The 16,708-nt window shown below is 44.5% G+C and overlaps 1 protein-coding gene across 2 annotated transcripts in view; it reads right to left on the minus strand.

Moving 5' to 3' along the window:
- Nucleotides 1-12,811: 12,811 nt before the first annotated feature.
- Nucleotides 12,812-16,708, minus strand: part of AGO4 (argonaute RISC component 4) — a 105,661-nt gene continuing 101,764 nt past the window's right edge. For both annotated transcript variants that reach the window (XM_073562935.1, XM_073562941.1), the window contains exon 18: nt 12,812-16,491. In XM_073562935.1, coding sequence (XP_073419036.1) covers nt 16,383-16,491 — 109 coding nt within the window. In that variant the 3' untranslated portion in view covers nt 12,812-16,382. The remainder of the gene's footprint in view (nt 16,492-16,708) is intronic.

The following is a 16,708-nucleotide window of genomic DNA, read 5'->3' on the forward strand; positions in this document are numbered from 1 at the left end:
TACTTGTTGATGTTGTCAGTGATGGGATTTGAACACAGGACCCCAGCGCTGCAAAGTAACAGTGCTAACCAGAGAATCATCCCCCATAAAAGTATTGCAGAGAAGTTGCCACCTTAAGGGTATTTTATGTCAAATCTTTTTGCAATCATTATTATAAGGATTGAAGAAATTGATAGAGATCCAGTGATCGGTTATCTTAATTTGTCCCATGGGCTTTGAATTGAGCAGTAGTGTGTATACATATCCATGGAACTGCCATTCTTATTAGCAGTGGATTTCCTTTATCACCTATCTTGAAAATAAGTGATTTTTTTGTAGGTCAACCCCTTAAAATTACTATATAAAATAGTACAAACCTTATGGATCTGGCCATAGTCCCTGATTTAATCATCTTGAGGCTCATAGGGTGCCAATGACTTCACTATAAGGACAAACTCTAGTTTCGTCCATGTCAAAGCTGTCTGGCGAAGTATAGTATTATTTTAAAGACAAAATATAATGATTAGTGAATGTCCAATAATCTCTGCTTTGAAGAACCAGTACCCAGTGTGGTAGATCAGCTCAGTCAGCTGCTTAACGAGGTAGCCCCAGGAATGCTTCTCGTTTAACTTTCAACGGGTTTATTAAAACAGGCTTCATAAACCAGTCCAAACAAAAGAAAGACATATTCAGTCACAAAACAACACTCACTATAGTCCGTGTAACAGGGCTGGCCCGCATAGGAAACAAGATTCAGCTCTGTTTAACAAGAGCCCAGCTCTGGAGGTCCGGTCCCCCCACAGTACACAAAACCATCGTTAAGTCCAAAAGCTTCTTTTTTACCTCCTGGACTCCTTCCTAGGGTGGGAGATATGATAAATAGCTGTTCTGTCGACCTATTAAGCTGTTCATAATAGACCTAGCCCTGTCATGGCTGATTAATCCCACTCAGTGCATAACATGCTGGAGCAAAACTTCCAGGTTTTTATCACTGAAGCTAATAACCTCAGTGAAACATCTCCCCTCCAGCACATTACCAGTGACCCTCTTACACCACCAAAGCTAAAATAAACTCAGACATCTCTTTCTGAACACTTTCAGAATCCAGGCTCAAATTTATTTATTTTTTTAAGCTGTAGTGGTTTTGTAGGTTATGGGATTGTCCAAGCAATTGCACACACACGATACATGTACTCTATGGACAAGTTATAGGACACCTACACATTAGAACTACTGGAGCTTTTATTGCATCCTATTCTGAAAACACACATTAGTGCAGAATTTATCTCCACTTTGCAGCTACAACAGCTTCCACTCTGGGAACACTTTCTACAAGGTTTTGGAGTGGGGCTGTGGAATTTTTTTGGTCATTCATCCAGAAGAGAATTTGTGAGGTCAGACACTGATGTTCCTGTTCATCTCAAAAGTGTTTAGTGGCAATGAAGTCAGGGATGTGTGAGGGTTCGTCAAGATCTTCCACACCAAACTCACCCAACCTTGGAACTTGTTTTGTGCACACTGGGGTACAGTCATGAGAAACAGAAAAGTGTTTTCCCAAGAAGTTGGAAGAATGCAGTTGTCCAGAATGTCTTTGCATGCTATAGCATTATTATTTTTGTGCATAGGCTGACACTATGCACAAAAAAAGTTAAGCTCCTCCTCTGTAGTGTACACCCACCGACTGGCATTAGGTTAATCAGTTAGTGAGAAAGCAGTACGAGAAGCAGCAAGTAAAACAAACAACTCAAGCTCTAACAATATAATACAGTAAGTAGAGCTGATAAACATGGGAGGGTGCAGTGTCCCCAAGTGAAGGCTCCGAGAAACAGATTTTACAGTGAGTAACCAAAAATCCTGTTTTTTCTATCGCTTCCTTGAGGGACAGAAAACCATGGGAAGTGCCAAAGCAGTCTCTGTAGAGGGAACAGCAAAAACTCCATTCAGGAGAACTCACCACTGCCGCCTGCAAGATCCTTCTATCTAGGCTGGCGTCCGCCGAAGTGTAGGTATGGACCCTGTAAAGAGTGGCGAAGATGTGGATGGAAGACCAGGTTGCCACTTTGCAGAGTTGCAGGGCAGATGCCCTATGGTGTACCACCCAGGAGGCACCCACTGCCCGAGTAGAGAGTGTGCCTTAATCCCAGGGGGAGGTACTCTGTTCTTAACCTTGTATGCCTCTAAAATTGCCGTCCGGATCCAGCAAGCAATTGTAGCCTTGAAAGTCGGCAGGCCTCTACACGCACCCTCTCCAATGACAAAGAGAGTCTGTCTTCCTAAAGAGGGCGGTTTTAGACCCGCACAGCCCTGATCAGGTCTAACCTGTTCAGTGAATGCTCCAAAGGATGAGTAATAGCTGGGCAAAAGGAAGGGAGGACAATATCCGCATTTAGATGAAAAACACCACCTTGGGAAGGAAAGAAGATAGAGGCCTCAAAACAAGTAACCCTGGTGGAGAACAAGGAAAGAGGGGCAGCAAGAAAGAGCCGCCAAATCTGAGACGTGCCTAGTGGGGGTGATATAGCCACAAGAAACACAACCTTCCAAGACAGAAAAGGACAGAGAGACCTCTCGGAGAGGTTCAAAAGGAGAACTCCTAAGGGCCTCCAGGACCAGATTGAGGTCCCAGGAGTCCTCGGGTGTCCGGTATGGGGGCGCAGCATGCACTACTCCTTGGAGGAAAGTTTTGACCTGAGAATGGGAGGATAGGTTTTTCTGAAAAAGAATAGAAAGAGCCGACACCTGGCCCTTTAGTGAACTAAGAGCCAGACCAGCGACAAATCCCACCTGGAGAAATGCCAGAATGGAAGTGAGAGGAAAGGACATAGGTGGAGTGTGATTAGATTCACACCAGCTTAAATTGGCTCTCCAGATTTGATAATAGACCCAGGACGACAACTGCTTTTTAGCCTGGATCATGGTCTAAATCTGCCGATCTGAAAACCCAGACACTTTCAGAACCACGGTTTCCAAGCCACGCTGTACAATCGAGTGACTGAGAATTCTGGTGGCAGATCGGTCCTTGGGACAGAAAATCCGGTCTGTCTGGAAGACTCCAGGGGGCGTCCGTGAGAAGATTGATGATCTCTGCGAACCAAGACCGCCTGGGCCAATCCTGTGCAATTAGAATGACCGGCACCCCTTCCGCCTTGATCTTCAACAGCCTTGGAAGAAGGGCAAGGGGAGGAAACAGATAGGGAAGGGCAAACTGTGACCAGGGTATTGCCAGAGCGTTGGCGCCCACCATGAGAGGATCGCGGGACCTGGAAACAAACTGTGGAACCTTCCCGTTCAGCAAGGACGCCAAGAGGTCCACATCCGGAGTACCCCATCGAAGACAAAGTTGATGGGAGACATCCTGATGAAGAGACCACTCTCCCACCGCGAGACTCTAGTGGCTGAGAAAGTCGGCGGCCCAATTGTCCACGCCAGGGATATGTACTGCAGAAATTGCTGGAACCATTGCCTCTGCCCAGAGGAGAATCTTGGATACCTCGGCCAATGCCAAGGGACTCCTCCTTGGTGATTGACATATGCCACCGCTATGGCATTGTTCATTTGAACTAGGATTGGCAGATCCCTGAGAAACCTTTCCCAGTGGCGCAAGGACAGAAGAATGGGCCGTGTTGTGAGTTCATTTTCCCCTTCGTCACTGAAGTCTGGTGAACTCCCTATTCTGGTAAAGGAAGGTAATGAGCCTGATTATCAGGCACCTGAGTCTAATGAGGATGACTGGCTGAGTGGAGTCACTGACTGGATATAAGGCTGCCGACTCCCTTCTGCCCTGCGGGTGATTTCTCTGTGGACTTCTAGGACACCAGTCTGATTCCTGCTTCCCTAAAGCTAAGTTTATGCTTTGCCTGTTTGCATTTATGTTTTGTGTTTGTTTTCCTTGCTTTTCTGGATTCTGCCATTCCCTGCTGGGATGAGCTGAATCTCCTTTTGCCGGTTGCTCTGTCTTCAGAATATTCCTGAGTACTGACATAGCTTTTTGAAGCCTAGCGTCTTCAGGGCCTTTTTCACTGTCAGTCTGTTGGCTCTTATTTTCATAGGGTTTTTCACGGATTGCAGACAGCAGCCTTCCTGTCCTATCTAGGTAGTTTGGGCCCCGTCTTTGCTCAGTCTTTCTTTCTGTCTGTGTTAGTGTTTTCATCTTGCTTCACCGTCATTATATGTTGGGGGCTGCCTATTGCTTTGGGGTCTGCTCTGGGGCAGTTTAGATTTCCCCTTTCTTTCTTTAGGCCTATTTAATTCTCCGGCTGTGATCGAGGGGTCTAGGGCATCGTAGGAACCCCCCACGGCTACTGTTAGTTGTTGTGATAGGATCAGGGGTCTGCAATCCGATAGCTGCCAACCTCTCTGGTTTTCTGTACTTAGCTAGCATTTTTGTTTTTGCCTAAGTTGACTCAATCATAACAGGGCCGTATCTCGAGGACATTGATCGGCAGAGAAGATTCCTCAGCCGACCAATGACCCTGGTGGTGAAAGACCGCACCCTAACCGAGAGGGCTGGCATCCATCACCACCTGCCAGAAAGTACCGACCCTGGAAGATGAGAGAGGATGACAGCCATCAATTGAGAGATCTTTTGACTCGGCAGGAGAGCCGACCCGGAGAGGGAACAGACTTGTTTCACTGAAATAGGATGGCCTGCTGAAGTGGTCTTGAACGGAATTGTACAAAAGGAATCATTGCTGATGCTGCCACCATCCTTCCCAGGACTGCTATGGCCGAATGGAAGGAAGCCGAGGACCCTGCAGAGAGCGAACCCCCTTATTGGAGGATTGCCCTCTTCTCCTTGGGAAGAAAAACCCCTGTATGGTGGGTGTTGAACAGCATGTGTGGAAAAATGAGGCGCTAAGTCAGGAAAAAGCAAGACTTTGCTCTGTTCATTAGCCATCTGAATTGGGACAGGGTGTCTAAAACGATGGAAAGTTCGAATAAAACCCTGTGAAAAGTTCCTGGTCTAGGACGGGAATGATGACACCTGAACTGAGAAGGTAGGCAATGGACGCAAAGAATCCCGGAACCAGAGAAGAATCTCTTGGAGGACAAGATTCGAAGAATCGATCTCGGGGCCGCAAAACAAAATCTATTTTGTTTCCTGATACAACCTCCCTGAACCATGCGTCCTCTACCAAGGCGAGCCAAATGTCTCTGAAAAACCAGAGACAGACATCCAGCCTGGGAGATTTCCTGGAATCTGGAGAGGAGTCATGCAGAGGAAGATTTCCCAGGTGTAGACCTCGTGGATCTATACGGTGCATTATGGGGACGCTAGGAGGGGGTTGGTTTAAAGGAAGCCATTTTCTTATCCTGGCGAGTCTGTGGCCTCTCTTGGGAAAAAATCCTCTGGCGCAGAGAAAAGGCAAAAGAGCCAAAACCTACGCTTCAGAGGAAGCCGGCGAGGTTTGGACTGAGGAAGGAGGGAGCTCGTCCCTCCGGTGGCCTCCTTAATAATTTGGTCGAACTTGGAGCCAAATAGAAGGGAACAATGGAATGGCAAGCTGGTAAGGGACACTTTTGAACCTAAGTCCGCCTGCCATGCTTTAAGTCAAACAGTCTGTCGGATGGCCACAATATTGCTGGACGCCTGAGCTGCGCATGAAGCGGTGTCTAGAGAGGTGGACCCCACATACATCCCTGCAGGAGAAATTTGGTACGCAAGGTCAGCCAATTCCTCCGGATGGGCACCACCAAGAATGCCATGACAGAGTTGCTTAGCTCATGCAGCTATGGCCCTTGACACCCAGGTAGTGGCAAAGGCACGGCACAATGCAGAAGCGGCTGCTTTGAAGGCATACTTAGCAAAAGACTCTCTGATCCTGTCATTGGAGTCCTTGAGGGATGCTCTATTCATGTGCGAGAGGACCGTGGATAAGCTGGAGACTGGAGGGTCCACATTTGAAGAAGCGGTCCAGTTTGCTGTGAGCTCAGGGATATAGGATGCCGAGGCGATTCCCTCTTTGGAAGCATCTTGTTGGGTTTTCCCATTCTCCAGAAAGTACCTCCTCAAATTCTCTGTGTAGCAAAGATCTTGGGAGCTGGTATCAGTCTAAACGAAACCGCCTGTTCTGCAGGTTCCATAGCGGTATCCATAATGTTAAAGGTCTGACTGACCGCCACAATGAGGCTCTGGACCATGACTCTTATTAGAGGCCTGGACTGAATCCAGGTCCTAGTCATCCTCTGATAGTGTGTCAGATTTCGCCTTGCCTGACTCGGGAGGAGGACCGGGAAGAAGCAGTCTGCCGTGAAAGACCAGGGGGAGAGACATAGTGGGAAGAGGACCTAGAACAACGCTCCTGCCTGGATCTCTTAAGGCCCATGTTGGTAGACACTGCCGGTGAGTTCTGTGATCCGCTAGAAACGGCAGAGGCAGAAAGGGGCAACTTGTCAAGAGCGGACACCAGGGTCTGCAAAACCATGGTGAGGTCCGCCACAGATTGTGACAGAGAAGTAACCCAGACTGGGATAAGAGCACCACGTTCTCTTGCAGTAGGAAACTCCTGGGTAGCAGGCGCGGTGGAACTGCTGCAGTCCTGACAGAAGGCAGAGGACTGGCCTAAAGGGAGCTTGCAATTACATTAAGAGCAAAGTGCCTGACAGGAGCAGAAGAGAAGGAAGCAGGAGGGCGAGAGCTCTCTCCTTTTGGATTAGACATGATATGAAGCGGACCCACTAACTAATGCCAGGTTAGGGGACAGGATATGAGCTGAGGAGAGTGCCAGTCTGCAGCACAAAGCTACTCACAAGAAGCTGCAAGTCCTGTCTTCTTCCAGGCTGTAGAGGGAGCTCCAGGACAGTTGGAGTAAATGCAGAACTTCCTGCAGAGAAAAGTCACCTTCCGGGTTCCAATGCCGGCAAAAGGTGACCGCAGTGAAAAACGTGGGTATATTCCGTGCCACTGGAGGAAAAGGGGGACGTGTGCAGAAGAATTTGCACAATGAGGCCGGGAAAAGGTGGTGGAGCTAACTGCGGGAGCTCCAAGAAGGGGATGGAGCTATTAAGATGAGGGGGCATGTGTACAACAGGCGGGAAAAGTCTGCCCAATGATGTAGAGAAGAGGGGCGGAGCTAGCGGCCAGGGCTAGGTCTTGCTGAAGCCAGGGATAAAAATGAAAAACACTCATTGATGAAGCAGGGGAGGGCAGTGCGGAGGCCCCAAAGTTAACGGTACCATAACCCTGCACCCCCATCAATGCTGCGCCGCTCATCCCCAGTGCCTGCCCTAATAAAATAAGGGAAAGCTAGATCTTCGTCTATCTTCATTCTTTCTTGATCTTTTCCTGAACCTTCTCCTCAACACCTCTGGACAGGAACCTGAGAGGGAGAGAAAAAGAGATGTACCTCTCCATAGAAGACCATTGATCGACGTCCAAGCCTCGTAGATTGAGGGACGTCCATGCCTCCTGAAACAGACAGGTTCTGGCGGGCAGCAGACGGGCCAGGACCAAAGTTACAAGTCACCTAAAAACTCTTCTGCGTTAGGGGTTGGGGTCCTGCCAGGTAGACATATGAGGATATGGGGTGTCCGTACATGTTGTACTCAGTCTCTATGTAGGAGTACAGTTGTGACCTCCAGCGGTAAAGAAGATCCATCTGAAAAAAAAAGACTTTACTGGAAAACGACGAAAACCGAGGTAGATATGAGTCTAGTAAAAGACTCATGTCCACCTCCTACTGACACTAAGCAAAAACTGACTAACCTAGTGCTGGTCAGTGGGGTGTAAACTGCAGAGGAGCTAACTTTGTTTGTGCATAGTGTCAGCCTCCTAGTGGCAGCAGCATACACTCATGGTTTCCTGTGTCCCCCAATGAAGCGATAAATTACAGTTGGAATGTTGCAGTCAGGCAGGTAACATTCTCCTAGCATTTGCCAAAAACTCTTATTTAACAGACTGCCAGCTACAGAAGTTTGATTTGTCACTCCACAGAACATGTTTCCACTGCTCCAGGATCTAGGGTCAGTGTGCTGCATTCCATATGATGCTTCTTATTGAGCTTTGCTATTGTCACGCTCACACCTAGGCTGGTTGGTGCGAGCCGGGGGGTTGTGGCCCCACTGTGCCACAGACCAGACTACCCTGGAAGGGGCGTGACTACGACAGCTACCTCGGTCTTCACTGGAGCCTCTGATGGTGAGGTCAGGCTTGTGCGGCAGGTAGCTGCCGGGTGCCACTCCAGGGTGGTGTCTGGCTGTGGCTGCTGAACCCACTCGGGGACAGGACACCTGGTCAGGTGCAAGTGACCGGTAGGATGAGACACAGGGCAAGCAGGCACGGCTTGGAGACACAGGGCAAGCGGGCACGGCTTGAGACAGAGCAGGCTGGCGTGGTATGAGAAGAAACAGGTAGGGGCCTGTTCACGCAGCAGGTATCAGTATAGACAGGAAGGAGTGGAATATGAAGGAACAGGTTTGGACCTGTTCACACAGTGGGTGTAGGTACGGATACAGGCAGGAAGGAGTGGAATGTGAAGGAACAGGTTTTGGACCTGTTCACACAGGTGTAGGTATGGATACAGGCAGGAATGCGGAGTAGGCGGAGCGCGGAGTCAAGTTGAACCACAAGGTCTGCAGAGAGAAGCTGCAGCAAGAGGTTCTGCAGCGGCAGCAGGAGCGGAGCAAAGCTGAACCACAAGGTCTGTGGAGAGAAGCTGCAGCAAGAGGTTCTGCAGCAGCAGAGCTGCAAGGGTGCAGAGCAAGGACGGGGAGGACACAGGGAAAGGCACAGCAGGGAAGGAAGCCAAAGACAAGGAGGCAGGGGAAGGACAGAGTTCAGACAAGGTACAGTGACAAAGACTCAAGGACCAGGATATTCTGCCTCCTGGCAGGTGGAAGGACAAGTAAACATAAAGCTAGAACCAAGACACAGAAACCAGGATATGCAGCCTCCTGGAGGGCAGACAAAGAACACAAAGCAAGGCTAAGAGTATTCCTACAGAGGCGATACACAGAAAAGGGCCTGGCTTCCTCAGCAGCAAAACACTGAGTTTAGACATTGCACAGGCCATGTTCCAGTGGGTGTGGTGGACCTAAATAGTTAAGAGCTCTAGGTAATTGGTCAGGGACAGATTAGACAGGTGCACCCTGACTGCATAAGAACCAGAGAGTTCTGGCACCGCCCCCCTATACACACATAGCCAGGAAGCATGCAGGAGAGCAGAGGAACAGAGCACAGGACTGGCAGCAGACAGAATTCACAGCATGGCTCGAAGCAGTAAGTTGGTGTGCGGGGTATGGGAGGCCATGCAGTGATGCCAGCAGGGTTGTTACAGTTATGTAAGGCTAACATATAGAATCTCACCAATGGAAATCCATGTCATCTAGCTCCTGCTACACAGCTTTGTTGCCAATAATAAATGGATTACCTCAGTATCAAGTACATAAAATTGAAGTCTACATGGGAAAAAAAAAAACAAAACAAAAAAAAACCACACAACTTGGCAATTTATACATTTTTAAAAATCTTCACATACAGATGGATGTTTAGTTTTGTTGTTTACTGTTCGTTGCCTAGGTTAGTGAATGTTCTTATTCAAAAAGTAGACCATTCACAACATGAGTATGCCAGATAACGGGAGTCAGGTAGCTTCAGTGCCACTTTACTTCTTCACTAAGCTGCAAGCAGAAGCTTTGCTTTGGCAGCACTGGAGAACAGTTTGGGCTATTGGAAACACAAGGCAGCTGCTCTGCTATTTCAATCAGAAGCACACCAGTATGGCACAGCTCTTTAACTAAGAAAATCCATGGTATTGTCAGTGGGGTGGGGTATAGCATTAGTACTCTTCTGAGCAACACTCTGTAGATTGTCGTGGTCTGTCCCCCAAGAATTTTCACAAATTGACTGATGATGGCATCCTATTACAGTGACAATCAGTTAGCTCTTTAGAACAACTTATTCTTTCACAAATGCTAGCAAAGGTAGACTGCATTTAATGCCTTTGTGGCAATGGGACTGAATGGTAAACTGGTATACAATTATTTAGAGGTGTGTTACAGGGCTTTTGTCCATATCTTACCATCGTTCTTCAAAGCCACCAAGGCATCCTTGTAAGGGTGTGTGCACACGTTGCGGATTCTGCTGCGGATCCGCGGCGGAATTGGCCCTGCGGATCCCGCAGCAGTTTCTGCTGTGTTGTCCAGTACCCTTTTAGTCTATTGGAAATTAAATTCGCAGTGCACTCGGTGCGGAATTTTCCACGCGAATTTGCTCCGGTTTCAAATCCGCAGCATGTCAATTCTTTGTGCGGATTCCGCAGCGGTTTGGCACCTGCTCCATGTCAAGTGTCAAACCGCAGCGGAAAACTGCAGGCTAATCTGCAGGTCTTTTGCAGAATCCGCAACGTGTGCACACACCCTAAGTTTGCCTAAATCTACAGTTGGTTGTTAACATTACCTATACAGTTTACACAATAACACCTAGGTGCAAATATATTGGGTATATGAAGCACTCAAGCCTAGGATAACATACTCCAACACCTAGATTTTAGTTTTTTTTTTTACGGATAGTAGAAACAAATTGTATTTGCATGGTTTTTTTTTTTTTTTACACTACATATGCTGTTTTTATTGTTATCATCCTACTCCACCCTGACATTTCTAGCTACATTGGCACTATCTGAAATCTTTGCAACAAAAGATACAGGTGGTTTGGTCAACCTCTGTTGGGAATTTTCTTTCCAGCTGATCAAGCACAATAATAGATGTCGACTGACTTGTGTCTTTCGGAGCACAAACAGGCAAAATTGCAAACCGTTTAACAATTCACTTTTCACTAGTGTTGCAGTTAGGCACAATGAACTGATGCCATTGACTAAGAAGCATAACAGTTCTATACTTACAGTTCAGGCTATAGCACCAACAGAACCTATGCAGCTGTCTTGTGGCCTACATTGTACTATAGAGTAGTTGTCAATCAATATTACATCTTGATTACAGTGTAGCATACTTTATTTAGTGCCCGAGATAAGTGAGTGGCCCTTAGCCAATTTCAGTTTTTCCCCATGTGACATACAGCATTCCCCACCAGTCTGTTAACCCCTTAATGACCATCAATACGTCTTAACTGACCTGAGATACAAGAGACTAGCATCCCCATACAAGTAACAATCCAGCAGCTTTCGGCTGTACACTATAGCTGAGAACTTACTGCATCAGCCACGATCAGTGTTGTCAGCGTCCATATCTGTTTAACCCCTTAGGTGCTGCTGCCAATACTGACTACTTCATATAAATGTTTAAAAGAGTGTGGCTTCTCCCTCTATCTCTATTGGCACCCTGAGATCATGATTGTGTGGTCCTGATGTTTGCCAGGTCAATTCACTAGCAAATAGCAGCCTTAGAGTCCGCCGGCTATAGTAACATGTTCAATAGTCAGTGACAATTATGTGGTTAAAATCAACTTTTTCATTCCTATCATGCCACTTTGTATTAATTCCTGAAAAGCACCTCAAGGGTTAATAAACTGTCTAATAGCAGTTTTCAGTATGTCAGGAGGTGTTGTTTTTAAAAACAGTACAACTTTGGGGGGTTTCTCAATATACAGGACCCCTAAAGTCACGTCAAACCTGGATATGTCCGTAAAAAACAATAATTTTGTAAATTTCCTTGAAAAAAAATTGCTGCTACATTTTTAAACCTCCTAAAATGCTAACAAAATAAAGTACAATTTTACAAATGGTGCTGATGTAAAGCAGACATGTGGGATTTATTAATTTTTTGCTATTGTATGACTATCTGAATTAAAGGGATAATAATTCAAAGTTTGAAAGTTGCTATTTTTTAAATTTGTCAAATTTCTGATATTTTTTATAAACACAAAACATATCAACCTAAATTTACTATTATCATAAAGTAAAATGTGTCACGAAAAAAACTATCAAAATCACTGGAATTTGTTGAAGCGTCCCAGAGTTATTACCACATAAAGTGACATTGGTCAGATTTTTAAAATTTGGCTCTGTCACTAAGGGGTTAACTGACTGCAACGGCACTGAGTACATGCAGATTTGCACAGCTCTATCAACTGCATATGAATAACCTATCCTAAAAGCTAAGCCATCAATATTAAAGTCCTGAACAAACTCTTTAACACTCAACTAGAACAAAAGTGCTTCAGCATTAGTAAAACATAGCAATCCTTTCAGATATTATTTACCTGCAGAGAGCTAAAGTCACAATGTGTTACATTTCTCAAAACAGAACCTGGGCAGGAATTGCAAGTTTCAGAAAATTCTTAAAGGGAACCTGTCAGCAGGATTTTGCTAAGCAAACTACAGGCATTGTCATGTTGCCATTGTTATACTGATTAAAATGATACCTGGGGATAAGAAATCAGTTTTGTGGTTCTTGTGTAATCCGTGTAAAGGCCCCGTCTCACATAGCGAGAATGCTAAAACGTCACATTTTGTGATGCAACTGCGATCTCGCTACGTGTGACACACGTCCCGCTGGCCAGCATGCATAGCTGTGTTTGACGCTGACGAGTGACCTCATTGGCGACGCAGAACTCAGGGACGCAGGCGTGAGTCGTCAGAATAGCTGCTGTGTGACAAAATCCCAACGACCACCGAGGTCGTTATACGGATCGCCGTAACGTTGCTGCATCGTTGAATAGATTTGCCTGTTTGACAGCTTAATAGCGACCATGTAGCGCTTTATTTTTTGAGCAGTTTATTTTGAATCCACTAGTCACACTTTCCACATGAAGGTTTCAAAAGGCTAACGAAATGTACTTGCCTCTCCTTTTATCATGTATGTGCATTCACTGTGAAGTTTTTACAAATACAGCTCAAGAGACTGCATATCAATGTATAGAAAAGCACAAAATGCAATTATTTGGCAACTTGCCATGTATTTCATTTAATACACATTAAAAACAAACATTTTTCCCTGCAAGGTAAAAAAAGAAACAATACAGCCAGCATCTTAATCTAGCAACATGGGCCATAGATTGCCCTTAAATAGCATAGGGAAGAGGGGGAAAAAAAAAAAAAAAAAAAAAAAAAAAAAAGATTAAAAAAATGTATTTACCTCGTATTGCTATAGACATCCATTCAGACTTTCATAAAACACAATTTAAACATTACACATCTAGCAACAATATAGAAACAAAAAAAAAAAAAAAATTTACATCAAAATTCAAACAAATGCAAACTCCTGTACAAGGAATCCCCTCTGTAGACATAGAAACACTATAGAAATCAAATAACATGGTAAAGTATTATACGTATACATTAGGAGAATAAAAAAGTGATAATAAGTTGTCAAAGTTCACACATCATAAAATTAGCCCAAGAATAAGAAGAAGAAAAAAAAGTCGAAGTCTTATTTTTTTCTTTTAAATGCCCTCGAGGAAAGCAGGCGTCTTACTTTTAAGCCTATACAGTCTTACATAACTTCCACCCAGCTTCAAAAACAGGTGTAGGAGCATAGGTGTTACCCATCTTCTCATAGGGAAGAGAAAGCAACTGTGGATACCTACAAGTTCATCTATGCCCTTAGTAGTCATGCCTTTGGGAAAATGTTTGAACAGCCAATTCGAGATATCATAAATCACAATGAGACGTTATTCTAAGACCACCGCTATTCAGGAAAATTCATTACATTTAAGTCAGACACTGACAAACTATTTGCTTGTGATAATGTCACACACGTTCCACTTGTAAGATTGTCATTAGCACAATTTTGCCACTTCCTAGACTTATTTAGACTTCTATGCTACAATAAAACCCATTGGTTCATATTCTGCATCCAATCCTCAAAGACACGTGAGGCCGCTGCATACACATCAACATCAAATTAATGACACTTATAGTGGGAACTTAGTAAAAAGAATTGCCCCCATAATTGCTGGTATTCTAGCTGGGGAAAGGTATAGCTCCTCAACCAAATCTCCATTGTACTTAATGGATGTTGGTTCCAAACACCAATGTGTAGAGCAGTTTACAGACAGCAGTTTATTTTATAAGTTTATTTTGTAAGTGCGGCATCTGCTTGACTGAAACTAAAAAGCCTCCTCTTCCTCTGCTTAATTTCATGCTTTCACAGTTCATCCTCTGGCTGAAAGTGTTAGCTGGGCTAGTCAATCCAAGTTTAAAGTCATTATTCCGACACAATAATCCCTATAGGATTTCATACATTACATACACGGCCCCAACGTGTTCCATCCGGCACCCAGTTAAAATATTGTAAAGTCCAATACAATTCACTATAGTATTGCTGCAACACAATCTGAAAAAGGTTTTAAAAACGTACAAGCACATACCTACATGGCTCTACCCCCACCCCCAATTTCCTACATACATCAAGAAATTGAACACAAAAAAGCATAGGACCATGTTCATATTCTAAGCAGTATTTAACCCTACTTTCAGCTGACTGCACAGATCTGAATGATTTCCTCTCAATGCGCCCTGGCTCAGTTTTATTATATGTACAGAAACGTGCAATTGACCCTTCTTCCCCAGTCACAAGCAGGCAAACTGGATATTGCAGTGACATCTGCAAAACTAATGGCACGGGTTAGGTTTGTCTTATGCACAGCTGAAACCATAAAAAAAGCTGTAGATATGAACACTGTATGTCACCTCAGCCATTAAAAGAGCAGTCCATAACCCCTTCAACACCAGGCAATAGGCACTGTATTTTGCTGTAGATGCCAAAAAGCAAAATCGGCAGACAAGACCTCATTTTCTACCGCACAAATACATCACCTACTGCATACAAAATGTGTGTCAAACTGAAGACTGGTGCACCCCCACCTGGCATGAAGGGGTTAACAAGCAGCAAAGCCCAAAAGCAGCATTAATACTCCCCCACAAAAGACATTTATATATTTATAGATAACTTCCACTATCCGAGTGAGGTATATTTTGTTTGCATGTGTGGGAGAAAAGAAAAAAAAAAAAAAGCAAAAGCTGGAAAAAGTGCTTGTCAAACCTATAGCCATGCTGCAAAATTAAAAGTGGGGTGAAGGGACAGGGCAAACATAGCAGTAAGTGATCTGAGGTATGTACAAAGATAAAACAGAATGAATATCTGGCTGACATTATCACATTACAGAACATTGTACAGGTCAAGACAGCACAGTAGAGATTTACTGACACCTTTCTGAAACAAAAGGAGCAATGCAGCAATTGGGGGTCAAAAAACAAACAAAAATCACGTATATTATACGTACTCAAACATGAAAAGGGATAGGGTCATAAAGCATACTGTGCAATATGGTTTGCTTCGAGCTCAGAGACACATCACACTTGGAAAATGCTGGTATAAAATTGTGACATTTCTACTGACTCATGACTGGTGCGTTAGTCATTCAACCAATCGGGAAACTCTGTGCCAATAACAGGGCCCGCCCTACTGGCGGAGAAGCCTAGGAGGTCAGAAAGCACCTGGTGCTTCAGACATCTGTGGACACCCTGCCAACATGTTTAAGACTTAAACACCCCCCCCCCACCTCGGCTGCAGCAGTCGTCTTTTTAAGACAGAAAAGTGGGACGCTACACAATACAACTACACATAGAAACGCTGTGTGAGGCTACGGATAGAATTATTGCCGGAAAAATATTCGAAACCCCACCCCGTCCTACAAGAGTAAAAATAGTTATCAAACCACAGCAGCATAACCCAGGCGTTTTCATGTGCTGGCAAAATAGTTACATTTTGTAAGGATGGGAAGTCTCCTGGGGAGGGCAGCAAGGAAAAAAAAAAAAACGTAATGGCAATCTGCATTTCTAAAAACCAATGGCAGTGTGCGCCACATGGCCCTTATAGTAAAATCTTATTTATAATACACATTCATTTAATACAGAAAAATTAAATTCATTTGCAATATAGTGCAATAGTTTTGCAGCTCATACGCGCTAAAAAGTACAAGTCTGCAATGGTAAAGAACCTGACAGACCGCAATACCTGTAAAAAAATTAAAAAGGTATTTTACAGTAAAGAATAAACCTCATTTAGCAAGTTTATGGCCCCACACAATTATACTTTACCACGTATGTATATACTCACAAAGCAGCATGTAGTTAAGACAAAGTAAGTCAACTTTTGTTATAACCAAGGATGGAGAAATGCTGGCTTTCAAATAAAAAGTAATTAAAAGACAACCATTTGGAGCAAAATCTTCAGATATCTTGCAAGTTTGAGGTAAAGATTCAGTCCAATGCATCAGAAGACAGCTTAAGTTTTTGATATACTTAAATAAAAAATTTTTTTTAAAACAAACTATTCCACAACTTTCCTCAATCCGGATCAGACTGTGAAGAGATTCAGTGCAAAAGTCCAAAGTGTGCTGGTAGGAAGCCAAGAGCGCCATCCCTGACAATCACAGGAGACTGTTTCAACCATGTGTTTTAGGGCTCTGAGAAGGGAGATTGGTGCAGCATCCCGCTGCTTTGTCAGGCAAAGTACATTGTATGCTGGGTGTCGTGATGAATCTGAACGGCTTTGGCCAGAGCTTGAGGATCGCGACCATTGCTCTGTCCAGACACATGGCTTCCCTCAGCACTGAGGAGATAAGATTACAATTAATCAGAAGTCAAAGCAATTGTAAACACACCACAATCATTTTACTGAGATGTGTGCACGTCTTACTTTATCCAAATTAAATCTTTTGAAAAGGAAAACTGAAAGTAAAGGGGTCATCCACTTCTGTGGACAATTTCACTTACTTAAAAGCAATTATTTGGCGGTAATAAAAATTCACACACCTATATGGAATAAA

This window comes from Dendrobates tinctorius, unplaced genomic scaffold, assembly GCF_039654945.1.
Source record: "Dendrobates tinctorius isolate UK_male_01 unplaced genomic scaffold, ASM3965494v1 ptg000015l, whole genome shotgun sequence".
Classification (NCBI taxonomy): Eukaryota; Metazoa; Chordata; class Amphibia; order Anura; family Dendrobatidae; genus Dendrobates; species Dendrobates tinctorius.